Source organism: Neofelis nebulosa, chromosome 18 (assembly GCF_028018385.1).
Source record: "Neofelis nebulosa isolate mNeoNeb1 chromosome 18, mNeoNeb1.pri, whole genome shotgun sequence".
In the NCBI taxonomy this organism is placed as follows: Eukaryota; Metazoa; Chordata; class Mammalia; order Carnivora; family Felidae; genus Neofelis; species Neofelis nebulosa.
In genome coordinates this window covers 6,546,946-6,574,254 of record NC_080799.1, presented here as the reverse complement: position 1 = coordinate 6,574,254, position 27,309 = coordinate 6,546,946, and the positions used below count along the sequence as shown (strand labels likewise).

Genomic DNA, 27,309 nt, shown 5'->3' with positions numbered 1-27,309 from the left:
ATATCTAGGGGAATTTAGCTTCCTCCTCAGGGTGGGGAAAAGACTAAGGTTTAGAAGCATTTCCTTGCCAATGAGAAAGAAATAGGAAACCGATGGGGCATCTAGCCTCTTGGGTGTAAGGTGCAGGTCACAAGCTCCTTCTGCAGGGAAAGTACCTCAAGCTAATGACTGGGGCCTAGTTGCACTCACTCAGATGGTTCTGGTACTTTTGTAAAAACAACACAAATTTTTTATAGAATCAATCATAGGCTTCGACTCTGGCCCCAGCACCGTAGCAAACACTTCTATACAATTCAACCAACATGCTCCAAGCACCCATTTACTGATGTAATTGGAACACAGATTCTATTCTGTTCCTTTTTTGCCTTAGTCCTTTCCAATATTTTAATGTTAAAAAGGACAAGGAAGTAGCACCTCAAGTAAACAAATCTTGCTCTAAATTGTCCAAACTTAAGGAAATAAAATGTATAACTCTAATACTTTGTTTAGGAGTTTGGAGGTTTGGAAGAGAAGGCTGTGATGGATGTGGTGACTAACAGCAAAAAACTTTTTAAACATTCAAATCATAAGGTCTTAAATTTTTTGTTTTGTTTTTTTGTGTTTTTTGGGTGTTTTGTTTTGTTTTGTTTTTTGGGGTTTTTTTTTGCAACTAGGAGCAATGAGAGAAAGCTGTAAGACTATAGATCAATATAGTTTCAGCTGAGAAAGACATTTTTGGTGAGCAGAGTAGTTTTAAAATGTAAGAGCCTGCCTTAGGAGGCAATGAACTCCCTAATACTGAAAGGGTTTCATGCAGAAACTGGATAACCAATTGCCAGGCCAATGTCTCCTGCAGTTTAACAGTTATTAAGCATCTATTACATACACGTGCCAGAAAACTGGGGCTTCCTCCATCAGGTGGGAGGTTGGGTTTGATGACCGCATGGGACCCAGCACAATTTTTCAAGGTTCTTTAACTTTATGATTTTATCATTATCTTGGATCAAAAGTTTTTCACACAGGTAACAAAAACAGAGTTTCGCCACTTTGTAATGTTTGATGTTTAATAATGTGAGCCCTAATACAGGTTAGTGCTTACGAGCTTAGCTTTTGGAGGCAAAGTGGTCTGGCTGGGTTCAAATGCTAGTTCTGCCACATACTGGCTGCATGACTTTGGGCAACTGAATGAACTATTCGAAACTTCAGTTTTTCCCAACTGTAAAATGAGGGTGCTAAGTAAAACCACCTCATTAATATGAGGATTCAAGATGATCCACGTAAAGCACATGATGTTTAGAACATGGTAAATCCTCAATAAACATTAACGATAATCTTCACTGCAGTTTTCATTCTCAATTAAGTCTTACACCTGGACCTTCAGGTGTGATTCTGTTTGCAGGGGACTCCTTAAATGCTACTAATGAGGCCCTGTGATACTCACACATGGATGTAGTCTCAGATAAAGTCTGGCCTGACCCACAAAGGGAGGGTTCTGGAGCATAAACTGAACCACGGGTTCTCCCATCCCCCACTGAGACCTAGTGAATCAGCCTTTTGGACCCCATATTAATGCCACTGACTAGGGGGTGTGGAGGGCAGATAACTCCAGCAAGGCAGCTCCCGTCATCTGAGGACAATTCTCCAGAGTGTCTGGAGAAGGAGGAGAGTGGTGAACACCCAGTAGCTAAAACTCAGAGTAATTGGGGGACAGGCAGGCCAATTTGGTAAGGGGATCTGGGCAGGGCACCAGCGTACAACATACACAGTCAACAGGATCTACTGGGTGTTTCTTGTAAGCCCAGCAGTCAGGAGAAGCAGTGCCCAGAGGCACACTCTCTTCCTGTCTCTAGCAAAGAGGCTCAAATTAACTTATCCCATGTCATCTTCTTTCCCCTAGACCTTCCCACAAGGCAGGGCTAACCAGACCATGTACCTTTCTTCTCCTACTTACTGTTTACTTTCCAACCCAACTGCAACTCAAACTGACATGTATTCTGCACACTGTTATCTTCTGCAGGTCTATCTCCAGGGCAACTGGGAATTGCTACACATACTGCTTGCACCCAAGATTCTTAATTCAGCTTGGTCCAATTCCTTCCCTGGATACAGCTGCCCTCTTTCTTGTGGGTAACAGAATAAAAACCAGCCCACAGTTTGGCCTGTCTTCTCTTCTCTATTCCCCTAAGGTCCCTCTCCCTTCTCCTCAAGATGTGACCAACCAACACAGTTTCTCTCCTGAATTTACACACTTAACTCCTAGCCAACTGACACTAGTAGAATCAAAACAAAAACAAGGTAGAGGTTTCATGGAGAAGTCTGAGACTAAATAATGCAACAGGAACACATACCATCCAGCCTCTGAACCCCAATTTTGCCAGAATATAAATACCTTAAGTCGATTTCTTTTCAAAGGCTTTAATACTCAAGATGAGAACAATGGCTGGAGCATTCTAGTGGCTGGGATAATCATTTCTAGAAAAGGTTCGTTGCTGAGGTACCAGAACAGCTAACATGCTTTAGAGTTCTCTCTTCCCTTCACTGTGCTCTTCCCTGAAGAAGCTGTCAAACAAGGCAGAAACTACAAATAAAGCTTATTTCTACTGCATTCACGAGGCTTTTCTCAGTGTCAACGTTCTGAGATTCAACAGAAGAATGAGTGTCATCTCAAGGCTTTCCTTCATCCACCATTATCCATGGGTGCTCTCTTGTCTAGATCCTTAAGCATGAAGCTGCTAACAAAAGCATTTCTGGATGGGGAAAGCAAACATATCTATTTATTGTGGATTCTCCAGCGTCCCTAAGTTCTAACTGAAGGATTTCAACATATCGGTAGGTTTGACGGTTATGCTGGAGAAAATGCTTGAAGTTGTTGTTATTACATTCAATATAGAAGTAGGGTTTCCCTTAGGAAGGCGTTCCTAAACTTGAGTAGGAGCTGTTCTACACCAGAAACATCTAGACACTTAAGGTATTTATGGGATTTGTCCTCTCATGACTTCTCAGATGTTTAAAGAGGCTGCAACTCCAACCGAAACTCATTCCGCACTCTTTACACTGAAAGGGTTTCTCACCAGTATGGATTCTCTGATGCTGATTAAGATGGGACTTCAGAGTGAAGGCTCTGCCACATTCATGACATTGATGGGATTTCACGTTGGAGTAGGTTTTTTGATGTTTTATGTGGGAACACTGGCCAACGTTGTCTCTACATATATCACATTTATAGGTTTTCTCTGCAGTGTGAGTTCGGTAATGCTGAATAAGGTCTGAACTATAACTATAGGCTTTGCCACAGATATCACACTTATAAGGCTGCTCTTGTAACTCAATCTTCTTATCTTCAATCACTGTCAAGTTCCAACTGTATGCTTCCTCACAAATGCCATTTTTTTCATTTGTCTGACCCATGTGGAGCACCTGATGTTCAATGAGGCTAACATACTGAAAAAAGATTTCTCCACATTCATGGCACTGATGGGATTTCTCTCTAGAGTGGAGTCTCAGATGCCCAGCAAGGTGTGACCGCCTCCCAAAGCCCTTGCCGCACTCATTACACTTAAAGGGTCTCTCCCCACTGTGCACACTCTGATGCTGAACAAGATGAGACCTCACTCTAAATGCTTTCCCACATAAATGACAGGTGTAGGGTTTCTCACCAGTGTGGACCCGCTGATGCTGAGTCAGATGCACACGCTGATTGTAGCTTTTCCCACATTCGTCGCACCTAAATGGCTTCTCCCCCGTGTGTATTCGCTGATGTTGAATCAGATGTGCGCTCTGAATGAAGCTTTTTCCACATTCATTACATTTATGTGGTCTCTCTCCTGTGGATGATTTTTTGTGCACATATGTGACTTCGCTGAAATTTATCCTCTTTGAAGAAGGCTGTCCTAGTATCTCTTTCATGGGAACTCCCTGCTTTCTATCCAACTTGCCTGCATGTTCATGGCCTTCTCCAAAATCTTGCACTTGAGAAGCATTCCTTTGGATTCTTCCTGATAGCTCCACGTCTGCTTCTGAAAATTCTGAAATTTTCTTCTTAACATTCAATTTTGTATTCTTACTTCTTTTGTCACTGCCTGAAAGAATAAAGAGGAAATGCAGATGGCACCAGTTCTTTTACAGAAGAAGGACACGCTGCCAGGAAAAAGAGGATAATCAGGTGAAACCACGATGGAAGGGCAGTGACAAAGGGGGATACATGTATATGCCTGAGCCAGCGGGAGTGAAAAGAACCTTTGGTATTTGTCCATTGAAAAGAAGGAGATGAAGGGGCTCACTAAGCAGGGTGGTGAGGATGGCCGAGGCTAGGCTATCGCTAACGTGAGTACCACACTTTGTCTATACAGGAAGGAGACAGAGGCGTTCTGAAATGCAAACATGGGTCAGGCAGACAGAATTAGACAGAACAAAACACAGCTGGATGGAGCAAGCAGACAAAAACTGGAGGAATGGGGAGCAAAGGATTATGAGGGGGATATAGAATTGGAAAGAACACCTGATTAGGAGCCAGGGCAAAAGAGAAGCGAGTCAGGAAAAACTACTGTCAAGAGGGTAGGTGAGACATCAATCTCCACTCTCTTCGCCCTTAGCTGTCACTACATCTGCAGTTTCCCCCTCCCCCACAGCTTGAACCTATGAATGCTCACTGCCTTTCTTGTCCGCTCCTGCCCGACCCCACTCCCCCCACCCCAACCGAGACCAGCACTACAGGCTCTCCATAATTATGGCTGAATGAGCACGCAAAATATCCTCTTTTGATCAAAAAATGCTGGGGGAGGGGCGCCTGGGTGGCTCAGTCGGTTGGGCGTCCGACTTCGGCTCAGGTCACGATCTCGCAGTCCGTGAGTTCGAGCCCCGCGTCGGGCTCTGGGCTGATGGCTCAGAGCCTGGAGCCTGCTTCCGATTCTGTGTCTCCCTCTCTCTCTGCCCCTCCCCCGTTCATGCTCTGTCTCTCTCTGTCTCAAAAATAAATAAAACGTTAAAAAATATATATATATTTAAAAAAAAAAATGCTGGGGGAGGGGCACCTGGGTGGCTCAGTCGGTTAAGCGGCCCACTTCGAGCCCCTGCCTCGGGCTCTGTGCTGACAGCTCGGAGCCTGGAGCCTGTTTCAGATTCTGTGTCTCCCACTCTCTGACCCTCCCCCGTTCATGCTCTGTCTCTCTCTGTCTCAAAAATAAATAAACGTTAAAAAAAAAAAATGCTGGGGGCAGGGGTAGGGAGTGTTAATAGGAAATTAGTCATAAGAACAACTGCAGAGAAGATACAAAAGGAAAGAGACTCTATTATTGTATTTTAGTGTTTATATTTATTTTTGACAGGGAGAGAGAGACCGCACAAGCAGGGAAGGTGTAGAGAGATGGGGACAGAGGATCCGAAGTGGGCACCATGCTGATAGCAGAAAACCCAATGTGGGGCTGAACTCACAAACCATGAGACCATGACCTGAGTTAAAGTTGGACGCTCAACCGAGGCACCCACGCACCCTGAAAGGAGACTATTTTAAAATAAATGCTTTCCAGGTCTGGAGTGCTACTGGATGGATTCCCCCAATGAGGAATCCACCAAGCAGAAGGGATAGAACCGGCCGAGGAGATAGCTAAGGTCAACTCAACTTTAAAGACATTGTGAACTTCATAAACTTCTACTACATGATGGAAAAGGTGGTGGTGACTGTTAATGTGAATGACAGGTAGCCGGGCTTGGGGACATCAGAAGCAGAATTCTTTCATTCATTCATTCACTCATTTATTATTATTACTTTTTTTTTTTTAGGTAGGTTTCACACCCAGCGCAGAGCCCAATGCAGGGCTTGGACTCCCGACCCTGAGATCAAGACCTGAGCTGAGATCAAGAGTCAGACACCTAACTGACTGAGCCACCCAGGCACCCCAAAGGCAGATTTTAAAAATAAATACTTATAAGACAGTTTTAAGAGTTATGTGAAAAACATTAAGAGGAGCCTTTACGTTCACAGCATAGGTGACAGTGATCTCATCCTTATGTAAGTTTAATGTCACTTGAATAGTTAACAAAAAAAAAAATAATAAGTAAACAGGAAAAACTGTTCAACCTTACTGATAACCAAATTAATGAAAATGAAAACAGCAAAGACTTCTCTTTTGCTTACTCAATTTGTGTTTTTGTTAAAAAAAAAAAAAAAAACAAAAAACTTCTTTTTCTGATAACCCTGGGAGAAATTTAGTAAAACTGACACTCTCATAGGGGTCACTATTTGAAAAAGCAATTTGGCAATATTTATCAAGACCCATAAAAATGTTTTTGGCCTTTCATCCACTAATCCCACTTCTGGGCATCTAGTATAAGGAAATAATCTTAAATATTTAAAAAAGGCACAGGTGGGGCACCTGGGTGGCTCGGTCGGTTAAGCAGCCAACTTCGGCTCAGGTCATGACCTCGAGGTTTGTGAGTTCAAGCCCCGCGTCGGGCTCTGTGCTGACGGCTCAGAGCCTGGAACCTGTTTCCGATTCTGTGTCTCCCTCTCTCTCTGCCCCTCCCCCATGCATGCTCTGTCTCTGTCTCAAAAATAAATAAATGTTAAAAAAAAATTAAAAAAAAAAAAAAGGCACAGGTACAGTTATCAGGACAAAAGAGAAAAAATTAAAAATTCAACTGAGGGGGGCGCCTGGGTGGCACAGTCGGTTAAGCGTCCGACTTCAGCCAGGTCACGATCTCGCGGTCAGTGAGTTCGAGCCCCGCGTCAGGCTCTGGGCTGATGGCTCGGAGCCTGGAGCCTGTTTCCGATTCTGTGTCTCCCTCTCTCTCTGCCCCTCCCCCGTTCATGCTCCGTCTCTCTCTGTCCCAAAAATAAATTTAAAAAAACGTTGAAAAAAAAAAAAATTCAACTGAGGAACAATTAAGTGTTGATGTGCCCACAGAGCGGCAGCTTGTCAGAAATAACAAACAGGTGGGGCACCTGGGTGGTTCAGTTGGTTAAACGTCCAACTCTTGACTTTAGTTTGGGTCATAATCTCACAGTTCATGGAATCGAGCCCTACATCAGGCTCTGCGCTGACAGCACGCAGCCTGCTTAGGATTCTCTTTCTCCCTACCGTGCTGGTACATGCATGCACATGCACATGTGTTCTCTCTCTCTCTCTCAAAAAAAAAAAAAAAAAAAAAAGAAATAACAAACGAGGGCTGAGCCACACGGAACAATGTGTGTCTAATATTTAACTGTACTCTACAAGTACACCTACATAAAAATAAGCTTATGAGGGGTGTCTAGGTAGCTCAGTCAGTTAAGTGTCCGACTTCAGCTCAGGTAATGATTTCACAATTCGTGAGTACAAGCCCCGTGTCGGGCTCTGTGCTGACAGCTCAGAGCCTGGAGCCTGCTTCAAATTCTGTGTCTCCCTCTCTCTCTGCCCCTCCCCACTTGTGCTCTGTCTCTCTCTCAAAAATAAATAAAAACATTAAAAAAATTAAAAAAGATAAGCTTATGAAAAAATAGAAGGAAACATGCTAGAGAATACCAGTTATATTAGTTAGGATGGTGGGATTATGAGTGATTTTTTTTCCTCCTGCTTTTTTTCCTCCAAACTTCCTATCCTAGGATTACTTTATTGTTTTAAAATAAGTAAAATAGTCTAAATTGGGAAAAAGGGAAAGAGGGAAGGAAGCATGCAAGAGAGCCAAAACCCTCATTTACTACAACAGAAAGGAAAGAGATAACATTTAAAATTGGTGAGTCGGGGCACCTGAGTGGCCCAGTCGGTTAAGTGCCCAACTTCGGCTCAGGTCATGATCGCGTGGTTTGTGAGTTCAAGCCCCACATCGGGCTCTGTGCTGACAGCTCAGAGCCTGGAGCCTGCTTCGGATTCTGTGTCTCCCTTCTCTCTGTCCCTCCCATGCTCATGCTCTGTGTCTCTCTCTCAATAGTAAATAAATGTTTTTAAAAAATTAAAAACAAAAATAAAATTGGTGAGTCAGGCAACAGCCGTATTTTTACAAATACAGAATTAAGAAACAGGCAAGAGAGCTGAAAGCAGGTACCTCTGGGAAGAGGGAAGTTGTGGGGACGGTGGAGAGGACATAGAATTTTGCCTACTAATTGGACAATGAGTTACAACATAAATCGTAACAAAATGGACTATGATCTCTGCCCCTTAGCTACTGTCCCCAGTACACAACCCGTCTGTCCTGCTGCTCTAAGCTAAGAAAACCATTTTTGCCTGCATTTATTCTCCAAACACCAAGTGCTGATTACATACATCTTTGGGATTTCTCTCTGAAGTGGCGCTTCAGGTGCTCAATCAGATGGGAGTGCCGGCCAAAGTTTTTCCCACATTCGGTACATCCGTAGGGTCTCTCCCCACTGTGCACACTGTGATGCTGGACAAGGTGCGAGCTCACGCGGAAGGCTTTTCCACACACCTGACACTTGTACGGTTTCTCGCCAGTGTGGACACGCTGATGCTGTGTCAGGTGCACACGCTGATTGTAGCTTTTCCCACATTCACCACACTTAAACGGTTTTTCTCCAGTGTGGATTCGCCGATGTTGAATGAAGTTTGAGGCTTGAAGGAAAAATTTACCACAATCGTTACATTTGTGACCTCTCTCGCCACTTGTGCTTGTATTTTGCTTACGGTTAGCATCTGTGATGGCACCAAGATCTCTTTTCTGGGAAGAGTTCTGCCTTGATTTCCCCACAGCGGGGTTTACCTGCCACCTTTCTACCATGCCGTGAAGGTCACTAACTTCTCCAAACCCTTGACTCTGGGGAACATTTCTTTCAGTGCTTGCTGACGTCACCCAGTGGGCTTCAGCATCATCAGAAATCTGCTTTACCATGAGTTCCACGTTGTCATTCCTAGACTCATAATCTGAAATGATAGAAGGAAAATGGAAAAATTAGCTATTTCCCATACTGGAAGAAAGAAAATGAGAGATACAGGTAATCACGAAAACAACACATGCTAGCAATGCATGACTTGGTAAAGGCGGCCTTATGCCACAGAGATGGGATGAAGATTCCTCAAGAGGAAACAGGCTGGGGGACGAAGAGTTGCATCAAACAGATGACTGGGAGATCAGTCATTCTATTTAATGAAGGTGATATCCTCTTGGTGTGGTATTTACAGTACCTGTTTGTGCATATCTGTGCAGTATTAAATATTCCTAATAAGGGGTGCCTGGGTGGCTCAGTCAGTTAATATCCGATTCTTGAATTCGGCTCAGGTCATGATCCCAGGGTCGTGAGATCGAGCCCTGTGTCGGGTTCCATGCTGAGAGCACAAAGCCTGCTTAGGATTCTCTTTCTCCCTCTCTGCTCCTCCCCCACTCACACTCTCTCTCTTAAAATAAATAAATAAATAAACTTAGAAATAAATAAATATTCCTTTAAAAAAATTTTTTTTAGGGGCGCCTGGGTGGCTCAGTTGGTTGAGTGTCCAACTTCGGCTCAGGTCATGATCTCGCAGTTCTTGAGTTCGAGCCCCACATCAGGCTCTGTCCTGACAGCTCAGAGCCTGGAGCTTGCTTCAGATTCTGTGTCTCCCTCTCTCTATGCTCCTCCCCTGCTCACACCCTGTCTCTCTCTCTCTCAAGAATAAATAAATAAATAAATACATACATACATACATACATACATAAACATTTTTTATGTTTATTTTTGAGAGAGAGCCCGTGAGTGGGAGAGGGGCAGAAAGAGAGACGGAGACACAGAATCAGAAGGAGGCTCCAGGCTCTGAGCTGTCACCACAGAGCCCGACGCAGGGCTCAAACTCACAAGCCATGAGATCATAACCTAAGCCAAAGTCGGACGCTTAACCGACTGAGCCACCCAGGCGCCCCAATAAATAAATATTCCTAATAAAATGTGATTATTGGGTTATGCAGCAAACCCAAAATTCACCTTCCTCTTCCTGTTTCTTCATAGCCTGGAGAAGAAAGATATTTCCAGCTTTTTTAATCCCCAAAGAATCTGTTTGGTATGAATTAATATAAAGGAAAAAAGATATTCTTTCTATACCCAGAGAAGAATTTACTACTGTCAAAAGCTAGCTTAACATCCATTAGTCATTAGTGAGTACAGATGCTGAACACATGGCAATCATGTCCCTGGGCAACTGGATCAGCAACCTACACTTCACTTGAAGCACTGACATTTAATATGCTTTGCACAGACAAATCTTCCATCATTAAAAAACAGGGAATATTTTTTTATATGCTAGAGAGAGAGAGAGAGAGAAATCATAGCCTATTAAGAGCTTTCTAATAAGATTTTTTTTTTATAAACAGAAAAGTTGTTTTCAAATATTACAGAATGATGGTAATAAGAGCTAATATTTGCTGAATGCATACTGTGGACCAGGCACTGTGCCTTTAAGTGCTTTACAATTTTATGGCACTTAATCCTTACAATGACCTTTTGAGGTAGATACTATCACTATCCTTTTTTGACACAGTGAGAAGTTGTAATTCTTATACCATAAAGAAAATTTTGATTTTAATTTCTTATAACTCCTTTTACTTAATTCTCTTCCTAAAAAAAAACATTAATAGTAGATTCAAACATATAATCAAAACAAATTCTATCACAAAACCAGACCTTTGACACGTTTTTTTCCTGCCCACTTAAATAGGCAGGTAATCTCCATCATCCCAGTAATACTTTTTCTTTTATTCACATCTGCTTAGGCTAACTGTATTATTAGAATTCTCTCCCTTCCAACAAGTCAAAAAAGCTCATGGCTTTCTTTTTCCAGTGGCAAATTTGAAAAACAAATCAGACTAGCCCAACACACCTCTTTGGTACTATTAACTGCCCTTTTCCAGAGAAGGCGATTATACGGGTTGGTACAGAAATGGGTTTAGATTTGCTTTTTTCCTCTTTCCCCATTTCTTCTCCACATACATGATAAGCTTTCTGTTGATTCTCCTGATTTATTTCTGCATTTGACAGAGAACTGTGCTCCTCGCTCAGTGCTATGCCCAGCTGGTAAGTAATGCAATGGTGGGGGGTGGGGTGTAGACAAAAACACCCAATCAGGCAGATTTGGTGCTTTACAGATTCTTCAACCTTACCAGTGCCCTGTCTGGCATTCTACATTCCTAAGGATGGCTCCTTTCCCTGATCATTTTTCTCTTCAGCTACATCAAAATATCTCTCCACCGTGGCCCCCAAGATATATCACTGTTACTTAAAAAGTAGTGTGTATGGTATGCTATCATTTTTGCAAAAACTCACATATACACAGACTATGTTTAGAGATACAATCCAGAAACTGGCAACAGTCATTGCCTCTTTGAGGGAAACCAAAAGATTGAGGATTGGAGTAGGTGACTCACTTTTCACCTTATACCCATTCATACTATTGCAGAATGTTTTAGTATGTGCATATACACCCTTTTCCAAACCAAAGTTCTCCACTGCACACGAACCTCTACTTCACCACTTCCTCCATCACCTGCTCATTCTCAACAGGTGACTGTCTCCTATTTCAGAGTCAAAGCTATCCACTCCAGAGCTCCTTGAACATCCTACAGCCGCAATCAAAAACTTGCTGGCAGCCTTCCTCTGTCATCCTCCCATCGCCTCTTGGTAGAAGAGGTGTCTCTCTCTCCCTGGCCAACGCCAAGCCTTCCTTCTGGATCTTGGACCTCCTCATGCCATCCTGTTTTCCAGGGACTGCCCTCATCAATGATCTGTTCTTTCTTGTCTCAATGTTTCAAACTCACTCCTCCCTAGTTCTTTTCCAGTTGCATTTAAGTATGCTTAAAACTTTTCCATTGAGGGGCACCTAGGTGGCTCAGTCGGCTGAATGTCCAACTTTGGCTCAGGTCGTGATCTCATGGTTTGTGAGTTTGAGCCTCCTGCTGGGCTCACTGCTGTCAGTGCAAAGCCCCCTTCGGATCCTCAGTCCCCCTCTCTCTTTGCCCCTCCCCCACTTGTATACTCTCTCTCAAAAATAAACATTAAAGGGGCACCTGGGTGGCTCAGTCAGTTAAGCGTCCAACTTTGGCTCAGGTCATGATCTCACGGTTCGTGGGTTCAAGCCCCACATCGGGCTCTGTACTGATCACTTGGAGCCTGGAGCCTACTTCGGATTCTGTCTCCCTCTCTCTCTGCCCTTCCCCCACTTGTACTCTGTGTGTCTCTCTCTCTCAAAAATAAATAAACATTAAAAAATAAACATTAAAAAAATCTGCCATTGACAAAGAAAACATATAAAACTAATGTATCCATCTAAGCCTGTACTCTTGCACTGATCAGCCCTCTTTCCCATTTCCTTCACAATGTTTTCGGAAGTTTATGATAGCTTTCTCACATTCCTTTGCAACCTACAAAGAAACTGTCTTTTGTTCCCCAATGTCCTGATACTCCTTAAAATGGCTGTCTCCAAGATACATCTATTTTTTTAAATCTCATTTCTGGATCTGATGGATACTTTGAAAACCTTGACCTTCTCTGGGTGCCTAGGTGGCTCAGTCAGTTAAGCAACCGACTTCAGCTCAGGTCATGATCTCACAGTCCATGAGTTCAAGCCCCACATTGGGCTCCGTGCTGACAGCTCAGAGCCTGGAGCCTGATTCACATTTTTTGTCTCCCTTTCTCTCTCTCTGCCCCTCCTCTGCTCATGCTCTGTCTCTGTCTCTCAAAAATAATAAACGTTGAAAAATTAAGCAAAAAAAACCCTTGACCTTCTCAAGGGTATCAGGAACACACTGGTGTGAAAATAATCTAATGCAGCCTTCTCAGAGATGTTATTAAGGGGGCAGAAATCATCAAACATGTTCTTAATGTAGAAGAAGATACTAGAGTTATAAATATGTTGTAATGAACAAATAGATTTTTAAAAAAATCAGAAAGTACAAATTTAAAATTGCTTGGAGAATGGTATAAAAAAGAACTGCATAGGGGCGCCTGGGTGGCTCAGTTGGTTGGGCGTCCAACTTCAGCTCAGGTCATGATCTCACGGCTCGTGAATTCAAGCCCCGCGTCAGGCTCTGTACGGACAGCTCAGAGCCTACAGCCTGCTTCAGATTCTGTGTCTCCCTCTCTCTTTACCTCTCCCCCCACTCACGCTCTGTCTCTCTCTTGCCTTCAAAAATAAACATACATTGAAAATATTTTTTAAAAAAATAACTGTACCAAGTTCTGAAATCCTAAAAGCCATTAAATGCCTGCAAAGTAACTGAAAAAGATAAAATGATACTACCAGACTGAAATTAGACAAGTGAGGCATTTAATTTAAAAAGAGACTGAAAAAGTATTTGCATTACATGTAATATATGTGCCGCATAAATAATTCCTTGAGATGAAAACCGCCACCAAGATGTGAACAGATAAAGCCACAAAGGGCCAGTACAAATAAGTCAAAGAAATACAAATATATATCACTAGTATTAGAAGAAATGTAAAATTTAAAAGAGCAGAAGTCAATTTTGCTTATTTTTTAAAAAGTTTTTATTTTTGAGAGAGAGAGAGAACATGCATGTGAGCAGGGGAGGCGCAGGGAAGGATTGTGGGGGGAGACAGAAGGTCTGAAGCAGGCTCTGTGTGGACAGCAGAGAGCCTGATGTGGGGCTCGAACCCACAAACCATGAGATCATGACCGGAGCCGAAAGGAGACGCCTACCTAACTGAGCCACCCGGGCACCCCAATTTTACTTTTTAAATAAAAACCTGTAAGTGAACTAAAACCCTTACGACAACATAAACTGGTATAATGCTTTTCAAAAGAAACTTGGCATTATATGGAGCACCCGGCTGGCTCAGAGGATGGTGTGACTCTTGATCTCAGGGTCATGGGTGTGAGCCCCACGCTGGGTGTAAAGATGACTTAAATAAATAATAAACTTTTTTTTTTAAAAAAAAAGGAAATTTGGCATTATATATGTCTTTCATCTAAAGTCTACTAGAGTGCTTGATATATAGTGGTTCTTCTAAAAGAATTCATTCGAAAGCAGAAAAGCCGTTAGTTTCAAAATGCTTGCCACAGTGCTGAGACTTTTATAATTGCTCTAGGCAGCATAAATGAGTATCAGTTTCCAGGATCGTCATTTAGAAACAGGTTCAAAATCTCATTTGGGACACAAATTCAAGCAGGGATGGGACACATAAAATGTAGATGCCAAGGTGAACATCATGAAATGGGCACCAGTGATCTGAGAATGGTGATGGAGTGAACAACTAGCCACCTGTGCCTTGGAGAAAAGTCACTGTAATACCTACAGAAGAGCCTTGAACAACACACGTTTGAACCGTGCAGGTCTACTTATACGTGGATTCCTCTTGATAAAAACAGACTCTGAATGTGTTTCTTCTTCCTTATGATTTTAATAACATTTTCTTTTCTCTGGCTCACTTTCACATAAGTAAACATGGTATATGATACATAAACTATGCAGTAAGGCTTCAGGTCAGCAACAGGCTCTGAGTAGTTAAGTTTTGGGGGAGTCAGAAGTTACATTCAGACTTTCAACTGCATGGGGGGTGGGCCTAACCCCATGTTGTTCAAGGGTCAAATATACCCTAATAAATGGCCATTCAGCAAAGTCTGAGATGTTTTTGCAAGTGAGAAGTATTCAGTTAGAATTATTCAATTTGTCAAGGAATAGAGTACAATGACTACTACAAATCTGTTAAAACGCAAAACCTGTTAGTATTGAGCTTTTTTATTTTAAAGCACTAAAAAGAGAACATTTGCTGGATTCTAAATACTATCCCCTAAGTATCATCAGACTTCAATCATACCCTAATTAAGATGGAAATAATCAGAATAAGCTGAATAAGAAAAAACAAAAAACAAAAAACCAGGAACACTGATTTACTCTTTCACAGAAAAAAATAAATAAATAAACAAAGTCATAGTAATTAAAACATACATGCTTTTATATGATGTGCCAGAAATACTCTTTGTAACAAAATGAAGATGTCCTAATCCATGCAGATGAAATAATTCTTACCCATGGAAGGAATACTCCCATAATTCTCCTTCCTGTCATCCCTATAGAGTGACTTCTGAGACTGGTCCAAATGTCCCCATTCCTCCAGGATGAAGGATACAGCCACATCAGCCACATCTTCAATTTTCACCAACTTCTGAAACATGAGATCTCCACTAAATTCCCATTCCCTATGTGCAAATTTGGCGTGAGGGGAAGAAGTGGGAGCATGAAGGGAAAAAACAGAGGAGGGACTGTGCTTCAAAGAGGAGAGGGGCACACGGGGTGGAACAGGAAGAGACATTCAAGTAGGAACCCAAGATGGGCCCAGTATGTAGTGAGAGACAGAACTCCTGATAAAGAGTCAGGATTAGGGCAGCTCCTCGTCCAAGAACAGACACGGGTCCTCACTGCGGGCACTGGGACGCCGGCTCACCTGGGACCCAGCTGAGAGAAGTGAGGCTGTCAGCTCCTGGCTGTCCTTCAGGGGAAGGGGAGGAACTTGGAGAGCAGGTAGGGCTGAGGGGGGAGAAAAAGAGGTGTCAGAATATCTTTGCCCAGTTCCAATTGCCAGCATGTTCCACTTTTGCTCAAGAATCCACAATGGGGCCCTGCTGCAGCAAGGCCAAATGTTTCTACTTGGCTCTCAAGACCCTCTACATTGTGGCTCCTCCCACACCTAACGACACTGACCCTTCCCCCAAAAAAACTAGACTCCCTGCTCTGGTCAGGCTAATCCCTGCTGGTGACCTCAGACTGTGCCGTTCACCTATAAGGGATTCAATCTGCTCTGCCAAGGTCAAATCTGGTCATCTCAAAGAATAACCTGTCCCACATCTTCGTGAAGCTGAAACACTAGTGAGAGCCCAGGGCTTCTCAAATTTTAATGTGCAAACAAAATCACCTGGAGGTCTTGGTACAGGGCAGATATGGCTCAAAAGTTCTGGAATGGCCCCCATATTCTACGCTTTTAACAAAGCCAGGTGATGCTGGCGCTGCTTCCTGGGCCACGCTTTCATCAGCAAGGCCTTAGCCCACATTCTCTTCCTTCAAGAAGTTACCATGGTCGATTGATAGCCATTTAGTGTGCACTAAGTCATGTGTTATAAGAATAGGCAGAAAACAATTCTTGCCTTCCAAAAACTTCACTGTCTAGTGGGGAATGCAGACACATAAACCTTACTTACTTCCTGCTCAGGGTAAAAGTGTTATACTTGAAATTCACCCAAGTTCCTATAGAAGCACAGAGGCAGGGCACCTACGGAGTGGAGAGTGGGAGGTGGGAGCATCAGGAAAGCCTTTCCACAGAAGTGACTCTGGGAAGTAGCGGGGGCGGGGGGGGGGGGGGGGGGCGGGGAATGGTTAGGGTGTTGAGGGTGCTTTCCAGGCAGAGTGAACTGCATGTGCAATGCCTGGAGGATTTGATCTCTAGATGGTGGTGACCTTCTGACCCCCTGCTGTCACCTCTGCTTGTTCTTTGTCCAAGATTCATGGTGCATACGATCTCATTGTCTATGTATGCCCTGATTTGGACAGACTCACCTAGTATAAACCTTCAGCCTGACAGTTTGGACATTGCTATGGTTTCCCTGGTCCCAAAGATGTATGTGCTTATGTAGCTTGCTTCTGTCCAAGAACTAGGAAGTAATAGGCAATGACACAAAAAGGACATAATGGTTAAGAGACGAAAGCCAGAAACCAAGATGGCATCTGAAACCAGAAGTGTGGCTAAAGAGTCAAAGTAAGACTTGAAGAAAGGGATGAATGTAGTCTATACTCAAACAGCAATTTTGATTTTAAGTATTACAATTGGAATACTTATAATAATTACATTCCAAACAACTACACCGATTTTATGAAGTTTCTATGAAAGCTTCTGTTTCTTTAGCTTTTAAGCAAATGACTTTGCCCCTCTCAAGCTCAACTTAGTCCCAGGGCCTGGAAACCAGCCCTTGGTGCTCTCAAAGGCATAAGGAATCCAGTGTGTAAAAATCAAAAACCAAAACAAACACAAAACAAACATAGCAATTTTGTCAGAAGGCAGACACTGGCCAAAAAAAAAAAGACACTGGGTCTAGCTAACAGGGCAGAGGAGAGAAGCAGCTCCTAGAACAGAAGGTGTGATGAGACGCTGCCAGTAGAAGGAAGAGAACAGTATTTTCGGAGGACAGGAGTCTGCACCTGGGAGGGACTCGTGGAAAGGCAAGGGCAGCCCAGCTCAGAAAGGTACAAGTATAAATTTGGAGCTGACTGCTGGGGTTAGAACCCCAGCTCTGCCACTTAACAGCTTTGTGACCTTGAAAGAATTACCTCACCTTTCTAGGCTTCAGCTGTTTCATTTCTAACATGAGTATAACAGTCGTAGCTATTCCACTGGGTTAGTGCAAGCATTAACCCTTGGTATGCCAACTAGGTGTATTAGACACAATTTGGGATTGGGGGTTTCTTTTTTGAACAGTTTTAACTATTTTTAAAGACTAGAATTACATGACTTATTTCTTTAGAGGTCTACTAAAGAACAAAATGAAAATTTATCTTAGTATTATTAAAAAAGAGAATAAACCTGGGGCGCCTGGGTGGCTCAGTTGGTTAAGCTTCCGACTTCAACTCAAGTCATGATCTTGCAGTTCATGGGTTCGAGCCCCACATAGGACTCTGTGCTGACAGCTCAGAGCCTGGAGCCTGCTTCAGATTCTGCCTCTCCCTCTCTCTCTGCCCTTCCTCTGTTCATGTTCTGTGTCTTTCTCTCCCAAAAATAAATAAACATTAAAAAAAATAGAATAAACTTCATTCTGTCTTGTAATTTCTATATGGATCCATTGGACTCTTCTACACATTTAGGGTAGATTTTGAGATCTGAGTGATCTTATTTTCCTTGTATCATAAAACATTTTTCTAATTCATCATCCTATGAATTACCACATGTTTACTAAATATTACTCATTAATTATTCCCAATGATAGCAAAAAAACTAAAATAATGAGAAAATAGAGGAGAATAAAAGAAATACTTAGGATGATGTAATAGTGAAATAAATCATCATTCTTCACTATTCTCCAAGTATTAAATTCACTGCCCAGGGCTTTGCATCATCATCAAGAAGGTATAAGACTTTGATGCCTGTTTTTAGCTCTCACTGAGGATGACTGAAAATTCAGAATTTTTCATTTTCCACCCATATCAGCAAAGAGAAGAAAATATGCAGCAGATAACATTGCACTTTTAATAGATGAAGTAAGAAGACAATATGAAGAACAGAGAAGTACATGCTACACAATAATGACGAAACTGAACCCAGAGGGGAAATCTTCGAAGGAGTCTACAAATACTATCAGAGGTAACTTTTCTCAAACATAAGAATCAACGATAAACACTAGATTTTGAAAAGGAAATATGACATTCTCATCCAGCGAATTATTCAACAGGAAGGACTTCATCAGGCCAAGATTTTGCAACAAGACCCTGGACCATCCCACTTTGCTAAAGCGACAGTATTCATTTCGCTAAAGGGATAGTATTGTGTGACAGTGTTCTTTCATTTTTTTATGTTTCTATTACCAAAATGTACTTGATATAAAAAGGTTTAGTTCTCATTAAAAGTTCCTTAAAATTATTTTTTATCAGCCTTTGGTTCTTCTGTAAATGATCTGTAAAATGACATATATACGTATGTATGTAAGCGTATGTATATAGGCGTGTATGTGTATGTATATATAATAAAAAGGATCCATTGGCCCCAGATGGTAAATGGTGAAGACTACTTTTTCTGGTAAACAGAGGGTTTAATGAGTTCCCAAAGGTAAAGCAGTTGGAATACTTGCGGACACGTAGTAAACACTAATGTAAGTGGTTCCTGCTGCTGCTGCTTCTGTCATGACTCCCACAGTGAAAGAAAAGCCAGAAAAGGTCAGGGCCCTGGAGCATGTAAAGTGAAAGGCCTGACCACTAGAGGGAGCTGAGAAGAAAGCCGGGGGCCAAACCTGGAAATACAGGTTCATGACACTTTTCTCCACAATTCTGAAATCCCAAAGCTCCAAATACCAAAAGCCTTCCTTTCAGTAAGGTAGACACTGAACTAATTTGACAGAAAAACCTGACCAGAACTGATGTGAAGCTATTTAAAGTCTTGATTTAATCCCCTTACTGTAAATACATATACATTTCACTGGCGAAATACTAATGTGCATGACTGTGGAGTCCCACCTCAAATCCCGCTGGTACTGTAATGTACGGTATATAAGTCATATTCCCTTACTAAATCGGAAAATTTGTGAATCCTAAAATATATCTCATAGCAAGGGTTTGGTTAGGGTTATAGACCTGTGGACACATACCATAAATAAGATACTCGGCAGTTCACTTTTCTTTCTTCACATGTTTAATACAAGTTGATAAAATTGAGAGTGGGGGAGGGAAGGAGAGAGAGAAGGAGAGAACAAACGCTCTACAGGTCACGGTAAGCAACTGCTTGAAGACTTCAAGGTGGGTGAATGAGCAGCCAGAAATGAATGGATGCAATTAGAAACTGGAGAGCTGTTCTTACATAAGCAGTGAGATAACAAAACGTGTGCAGAGTTGGAAAACTGCTGTAAAACAAGTATGACACTTTTGTAAAAGACTTCTGTAGATCTTTTGACAGTGCCTGTACTTAGAACTGTCGTCATCTGCATTACGGCTTTCAAACAGAACCGCATCCTAGCCGTCCTGCAAGCTCACCTCTCTCTGCATGCCAGGGACTCAATTCTGGGTCCCCAGCCCTTCCCAACCTCACAGTGCTGCCAGATGCAGAAAGGCCACCCGCCCAAAGTCTCGCTCATACAGATACCGCTTACCCATAAGACCAGGATGCCCGCTCTCTAGCCCCATCTGTTCCACTGAATCGTAGGTCCTCACCATTTTCCTCCAGAAGATGAGGCTTCTGTGGCTCCTGTTCGGATGGGGGGTCCACAGACAGGAGCTGGTGGCTGGGGGACTCCTGAACAACTCCAGGTGGTATCATCTTCTGAGGAAGCACTTCAGGACACACCACGATCTGACAAGCACAATCACACCAATCAGCACACTGTAGAGAAGGCTAAGAAAGAATCCAGTAAATTCACACTATTCTTCCATTCACTCCTTTGCCAAATATACAATGTGCATTTACAACGAGCCAGACACTGATGGCTTAAGCCACAACAGTGGCTTAACAAATACAGTTTCTTTCCAAAGATGACTTCCATTAAACATATCAATGCACAAATAAATGCATGAATGCAAACTATTACGTGTTAGAAAGGAAAAGAAAGTAGTGCCCTAATACATAACAGATGAGAACCTACTTTAGAGAAGGTGGACAAGGAAGGCTTGTCCGACGAAGTGTCACTGAAGTAAACAGCTCCAGGGCAAAAGAAGCCTGCCAGGGGAAAAGTAAGAAGTGCTCTGGGCAAAGAGAACAACATAAGCAAAGACTCTCAAGTAGAAGAGAGGTCTGTGATGTGGTCAAGGAACCGTAAGAAGGCCAGGGTAGGTCAAGTTTACTGAAGAGGGGAGAGAAGTGAGAAGTCAAGTTGTCAAGGTCAATATAGAGCTCAAGAAGCCACACTCAGTTCCTTAGCAGACCAGGTTCAAGACAGACCAACACTAAGACAAGAGCTGGTTCCTGTCCAGCATGCTAAGTAAGTACTCCCTGTTTCTGTTCTGGGCTCTTGCTCGACCCTAGGGGACACGCAGTTCCTCTGCCAAAATCCGTCTCCACAATCCGTCTTTTCTGGAAGTTACTAACTCAGCAGCATCCTAGCAGGTAATAAGATCCTGCATTGAGACAGAATTGCCACCCCTCTCTCCCCCTCCCTTAGGTTTCAAAGCACTTTAAATTTTAACCCTCTTGGCACTGGCAAAATGTGGTACGGGAGTTACATTAAGAGGCGGCTGCAAAACAGTTGTGGCAAAGATCACTCTGCATGGAAGTGTGTGTGTCCTTGTGGAGCCGCTCAGAATAAGAGTTAAGATGATGCCAAGCATGTCAAAGGGCACGTCAGCACCAAAGAAGCAAAGCAGCCCTTCAGGTCCCCTGAGACTGGGACACAGAAACCAAGGAGAAGGGTAAAGTTTAAAGCCTGGGAAAAGGGCCTGCCAGAGACAGTGACTTCCTGGAGATAAAGTTGAGGAACAATGTTGGGGACACAGACAGCAGACAAAGAGAAAGGCAAACAAAGCAAGCCATGGAAGTCCTTAAGAAAATCCCCTCTATGGGCCTCAAATCCCTGATACCAATAAGAATTTTTTTTTTCTGTGTCCTTCCAAAGATGGGCTGTATATCACAATTAGAGGTAAATGCACATATCTGCTGCAAATCTTCTACTTAAAAAATACTTCTTGTTTTTAAGTGTACTTTTGAGTATTTATTACTATAAAAAAGCAGGGCAAAGTTTCTTTATTAATATCCCAAATTAGGCTTAAAAAAGAAGCAACTAGATGTCACCATGAACTTTTACTTTCTGTCCTGACAGAAGCAACAGAAAGATTCAGACATTCCCATCTGGAGGACATTCGGTATAGCCAAGGGTCTGGCTGAGAGTCAGGAGCAATTCCCTCTGCTTCCCACTCGCGTCATGGAGTGAGCTGAACCACTTGAAGAGCTTGAGAATGTCCTGGAATGTTAACGTACCCTTTACCCAGAGATAAAGAGTAATGAGATTGAGACCTTACACCGAAGCACAGTGGCTCTAAAGAATGATGGAAATTTTGGGGCGCCTGGGTGGCGCAGTCAGTTAAGCGTCCGACTTCAGCCAGCCACGGACGATCTCGCGGTCCGTGAGTTTGAGCCCCGCGTCAGGCTCTGGGCTGATGGCTCGGAGCCTGGAGCCTGTTTCCGATTCTGTGTCTCCCTCTCTCTCTGCCCCTCCCCCGTTCATGCTCTGTCTCTCTCTGTCCCAAAAATAAATAAAAAATGTTGAAAAAAAAAAAAAAAAAAAAAAAAGAATGATGGAAATTTAATTAGCTTCAAACTCTTGTGACCTAAGATCTCATGATTCTGTTTCTTTGTTCTAACAACAATAACAACAACAACAACAACAACAACAACAAAATTAAAACTTAAGAGAGTGTGACCCTAGCAACAAGAAGGTAGAGGCTCAAGTTAAATGAGTAAGAAAAGACAAGAAGAGGTAACAACATAAAGGTATTGATTCTCCCTAGGGGCACCTGGGTGGCTCCTTCAGTTAAGTGTCCGACTTCCACTCAGGTCATGGTCTCACCATTCGCGGGTTTGGGTCTCACGGTTCGTGGGTTCGAGCCCCACGTCGGGCTCTGTGCTAACAGCGCAGAGCCTGGAGCTTGCTTCAGATTCTGTGTCTCCCTCTCTCTCTCTGTGCCCCTTCCCACGTATGCTCCCTCTCTCTCTCTCACTTTCAAAATAAATAAATATTAAAAAAATATTTTAGGGGCGCCTGGGTGGCGCAGTCGGTTAAGCGTCCGACTTCAGCCAGGTCACGATCTCGCGGTCCGTGAGTTCGAGCCCCGCGTCGGGCTCTGGGCTGATGGCTCGGAGCCTGGAGCCTGTTTCCGATTCTGTGTCTCCCTCTCTCTCTGCCCCTCCCCCGTTCATGCTCTGTCTCTCTCTGTCCCAAAAATAAATTAAAAAACGTTGAAAAAAAAAATTAAAAAAAAAAAAAAATATTTTAGGGGTGCCTGGGTGGCTCAGTCGGTTAAACGTCCAACTTCAGCTCAGGTCATGATCTCATGGTTCATGGGTTCGAGCCCCACATCGGGCTCTGTGCTGACAGCTAGGAGCCTGCTTCGGATTCTGTGTCTCCCTCTCTCTCTACCCCTCCCCTGGTCACACTCTGTTTCTGTCTCTCAAAAATAAATAAATGTAAAACAAAAATGTAAGAAAAAAATTTAAATAAAGATATTGATTTTCCCTAAATTAACATAGGATTTACTGCAACCCCAACAACAAAAAAAAAACCCAACAGGATTTTTGGAGTGGTGAAAACTACATTAGTAATTCTAAAGCTTATAAGGAAAAAAGAAAATATTGAAAATATTTGGAAGAAGGAAGAGTAGCCCTACCACATATCAAAACCCTTTACAGAGCTCAAGTAATTAAAATACTGATAGCTGAACAGATAATAAGATCAACAAAACAATTAAAAGAACATAAGTAAATTCAGGGGCGCCTGGGTGGCTCAGTCGGTTAAGCATCTGACTCTTGATTTTGGCTCAGGTTGTGATCTCATGGTTCATGGGTTCAAGCCCTGCACAGGGCTTTGCGTTGACAGCATGGAGCCTGCTTGGGATTCTCTGCATTCTTCTCTCTCTGCCTCTCTCCTGTTCACACGTGCCCACACACGCTCATGCTCTCTCTCTCTCAAAAATAAATAAACATTAAAAAAAAAAAAAAGGGCCGTGAGTAGACCCAAATGCATACAGAAATCTGGTATGTAATAAAGACAGCATTTTAATTAGAGTGAGGAAAAAAGGGATTTCTCTACAAGTTGCTAGGGCAACTGGACAGACATCTGGGAGAAAAGAGTTGTAACCATACCAAACACCATGCACCAAAAAAAATTTTTTTTGACTTGAGAAGAGACTACTAGAAAATTTTCTTATGATGTTGTAGTGAAGAAGGCCTTTCTAAGTGTGGCACAAAACCCAGAAACCATAAATTAAAAGATATAAACAGAGCACATAAAAATAAAAAAAACCTGCAAAAGTCTCCATAAGCAAAGATAAACAAGGTGGAGAAATAAACTTGCACCTCAGATGACAGACACAGTGCTTACTTTTTCAAATAGGCAAATAATGTAAACAGATAAATCACAAAAAAGGGTACACACACAGGGCACCTGGCTGGCTCAGTTGGGGAACATGTGACTCTTGAACTGGGCATTGTAAGTTCATATTCAAACCCTACATTTGTTGTAGAGCTTAATTTTCAAGAAGGAAAAACAAGGGTACACATGTAACCCTTTAAAATATATACTGTGGTTGGGGCTCCTGGGCGGTTCAGTCAGTTAAGTGACCGACGTTGGCTCAGGTCACGATCTCATGGCTCTCGAGTTCAAGCCCCACATCAGGCTCTGTGCTGACAGCTCAGAGCTTGGAACCTGCTTCGGATTCTTTGCCCCCCTCTCTCTCTCTGCCCCTCCCCTGCTTGGGCTCTCTCTCTCAAAAATGAATAAACTTTAAAAAATTAATAAACATATATATGTATATATACACATACATATTCTGTGGTCAAACTCACTCATAATATGAGAAATGCATATTAAAATTTAACAGAAGTAGAATGTTGCATCTTTCAGACTGGTGATGACAAAAAGTTGGGCAACATCATGTGATCAGGCTGTGAGCAAAAAATTTCTCTCACACCCTGCAGCTGGGAATAAAAACTGGTATAACCTCTCTGAAGGGCAACTTCTCAACAGCTGTCAAAATTACAAATGCACATCGTCTCTGAGCCAACAATCTGACTTCTAAGCATTTATTATTCTACAGTTAAGGATGAACATAAAGGACGTCATTGTAGCAAAATTTACGTTCAGAAACAATCTAAAGGAATGACTTAAATGGCCTTCACCAGGAGTTTGATTATGGTACATCCATCCACACGATGGAATATAAGCAGTCTCCGGGAGTGAGGCAGGTCTGTTTGCACCAACATGGAACAAACCAAGATATAAACAAATAGCAAGAGGCAGAAGTACACAGTGATTTAAACCACATCTGTGGCTTTTTAAAGCATATTATCCACACGTCCACTTATACATACAGAAGAAAGTAGATCTCTGTAAGGATATACAGGTATCAGGTGACAGTGGTTGCCTCTGAAGAGAACTAGGCACCCAGAGAAGGAGAGGCGGGAGGAAACTTACTTTTCATAACAAACTTATGCACCTTTTGAATTTTGTATCATGTCAATCAAAAGATAAATACAGTAATTTTAAAAATAAGTTAAATCGCAGACTGTCTTCTCCAGGTTAACACACTGGATACTGCTTCTCTTTGCTGGAGTGGCAGGAAATCTCCACAGTGTACCTAATCCCAGGAGAACAAAAGAATATGAATGAAGCACCAGAGCGCTAAGAATCTCACCCCTGCTCAGCAGCAACTTAACTCTCTTCCTCTCCTTCCTCATTGCTCTAATGTCTCCTCTTCCACTCACCTGTTGTCTGCGTTCCTCTAGCTCTCTCTGTATATTTTCTACCACAGCCACGGCCTCTTCTCCACTTTCCGGGTGATGTTCTCTCACCCAGGTCTGGAACTCTTCCGGTAGGATGGTCAGGAACTGCTCCAGCACCAGAAGCTCCAGGATCTGCTCCTTGGTGTGCAGCTCGGGCCTCAGCCACTCGCAGCACAGCACCCGGAGCTGGCTCAGGGCCTCCCGGGGGCCTGATGCCTCATGGTACTGGAAGTGCCTGAAGCGCTGGTAAAAAGTCTCAAACACTGGAGGGTTGTACTCTTGCATCCAGGTACAGTCTTCTTCTTCCACCTTCACTATTAGAAGGTCTTCTTGCTCCTGTGAAGTCTCAGCGGGAGGGTCTAAGTCTATAACTTCCCCAGACTCTGTCATTATCATTCCAACTCAGAGGGATGTCTCTCCAGGTTAGCTGTGTCACACAGATCAAATCTGGTTTCTGCTCTTTAAAATCTTCTGAAGGGCAGTTCCATTAGTGTGCAACCTACTGATACATTAGAAAGCATTATTAGCAAAGAGATGACAAAGAGATCATCTCTACTAAAGATGACCACTCAACAGAGTAATTTACTTTAAAATATAGACAAGATATGGGGGGCCTGGGTGACTCAGTCGGTTAAGCGTCAGACTTCGGCTCAGGTCATGATCTCACGGTCCGTGAGTTCAAGCCCCGCGTCGGACTCTGTGCTGACAGCTCAGAGCCTGGAGCCTGTTTCAGATTCTGTGTCTCCCTCTCTCTCTGCCCCTCCCCTGTTCACGCTCTCTGTCTCAAAAATAAATAAACGTTTAAAAAATTTTAAATAAAATAAAATATACACAAGATAGCTGTCATTCCACCCATAAAATTACTACTAATACAGAACATTTCCAAAGTTAAAAAAGTTTAAATAAGAGGGGCCCCCAGGTGGCTCAGCGGTTAGGTGTCAAATCTTGATTCCAGTTCAGGTCATGATCTCACAGTTGTGAGATGGAGCCTGACGACTGGCTCCGAGCTGAGTGGAGCCTGCTTGGGATTCTCTCTCTCCCTCTCTCTCTGGCCCTCCTCTGCTCATGCACTCGCTCTCTCTCAAAATAAACAAGTAAACATTTTTTTAAAACGTAAAGAGCAACAAAACTCTGACATCAGGTCTAACCAAATACAATTTTAATGGTGAAGAGCATTAAATTTCATATAAATAACAGGACAAGACTTACTACTAAGTTGTCCAGACGCAGTCTTTCCTTTTGACTACAAGCCAAACTTACAACACGGGTCAAAAAATATTACAACGGTCAAAACTGGTCCTGTCCTTCATGCCACAAGAGCATGACGGACCAACAGGAGACTTCATTGGTTCCGAAGAGAAGCTGAGTTACAAGTACAGATTGGGACCTGTATTCCTCTGAATCGCCCCTGACCCCAAAGACGGAAAACGGGCCGGTCAAGGTTAGATACAGGATACCCTTCTGGATACAAAACCCATTCTCTTCCCTCAAGGCACCAGTCCCAGGGAGCTCTCCTGGAAGACCAAGCTCTCGCAGCAGGTTGGGAAGATAGGTTTCTTCCTACAAACGGAGAGAAAACCGAAGCCTACACTTCGCAACACTTCCTCGCCGGAAGTAAGCAAGTCCAAGCGTTCCCTGTCCAACGGGGTCGAGCCATCAATCCCACCGCCGAGAGCACTTCCGAGTCCTCTCTAGGAATCCCGGAGGTCCTCGCCTCGCAGCAGGCGGGAGCTGCCCGCCCCAGGCCCCGCCCCGGAGCGGCTGTGGGCCAATCGGCGGGGAGTTGGGGCACCTCCCCGGACGGGGCCGTTCCCCGCCCACCCAACCGCAGGTTCAGCGTCGCTAGAGCCGGGGAGGAAACGGAGCCAGCTGCTCCCCACCTGTGCCTAAAGCCATTTAAACAGCCCGGGCTCCTCCCCTTTGCTTGGGAGTCTGGGCCAGGGACCGGGCCTTAGCTGTCCAGAGTGGTTGCTACGACAACAGTTGCTAATGTCTGATTGGCCGTGGAACTTGCGCTCCCCCACCCCCAACGCCCTGCGCCCTACTTCGAAGTAGGTTCGTCCCTTCCTGAGAGCCCACAACCCTAATTTCTCTTTAATTTTAAGTCCTTCGTTTTCTTCACCTGATTCCTCGCCTCTGCCCACACCCGGTCTCCAGACACACCCACCTCTTCACCACCGCGGAGAGCTCACAGGGCCTGTCTCCGACGTCAGACCCGGGAGTCCCAGGAGCCTACAACTCCC

General features: G+C 43.3%; 1 protein-coding gene across 8 annotated transcripts; it reads right to left on the bottom strand.

Annotated features, from left to right (window-relative positions):
• Positions 1-1,022: 1,022 nt before the first annotated feature.
• ZKSCAN5 (zinc finger with KRAB and SCAN domains 5) lies at positions 1,023-27,309 on the bottom strand. 8 transcript variants are annotated; one of them, XM_058710461.1, is made up of 7 exons: positions 27,234-27,309; positions 25,049-25,565; positions 19,792-19,930; positions 15,335-15,417; positions 14,920-15,055; positions 8,217-8,831; positions 1,023-4,058 (listed from the first exon to the last, which is right to left on the bottom strand). In XM_058710461.1, exons 2-7 carry the CDS (start codon positions 25,460-25,462, stop codon positions 2,935-2,937), a joined length of 2,511 nt encoding a protein of 836 aa, XP_058566444.1. In that variant the 5' UTR covers positions 25,463-25,565; positions 27,234-27,309; the 3' UTR covers positions 1,023-2,934. The 8 variants fall into 8 exon arrangements, with proteins under 8 accessions (XP_058566444.1, XP_058566445.1, XP_058566442.1 ...); XM_058710462.1 differs by having other exon boundaries at positions 25,049-25,568; positions 27,234-27,287; XM_058710459.1 differs by lacking the exon at positions 27,234-27,309 and adding an exon at positions 26,276-26,811 and having other exon boundaries at positions 25,049-25,568.

Excerpts from the sequence above, each read along its gene's own strand:
- ZKSCAN5 (XM_058710461.1), bottom strand. The coding sequence starts at position 25,462 with ATGATAATGACAGAGTCTGGGGAAGTTATAGACTTAGACCCTCCCGCT. Across the intron at positions 15,056-15,334 it reads TTCTCTCAGCTGGGTCCCAG|AAGTTGGTGAAAATTGAAGA; the intron begins GTGAGCCGGCGT and ends CTCATGTTTCAG. Across the intron at positions 4,059-8,216 it reads CAGAGAGAAATCCCAAAGAT|GCAGTGACAAAAGAAGTAAG; the intron begins GTATGTAATCAG and ends TTATTCTTTCAG.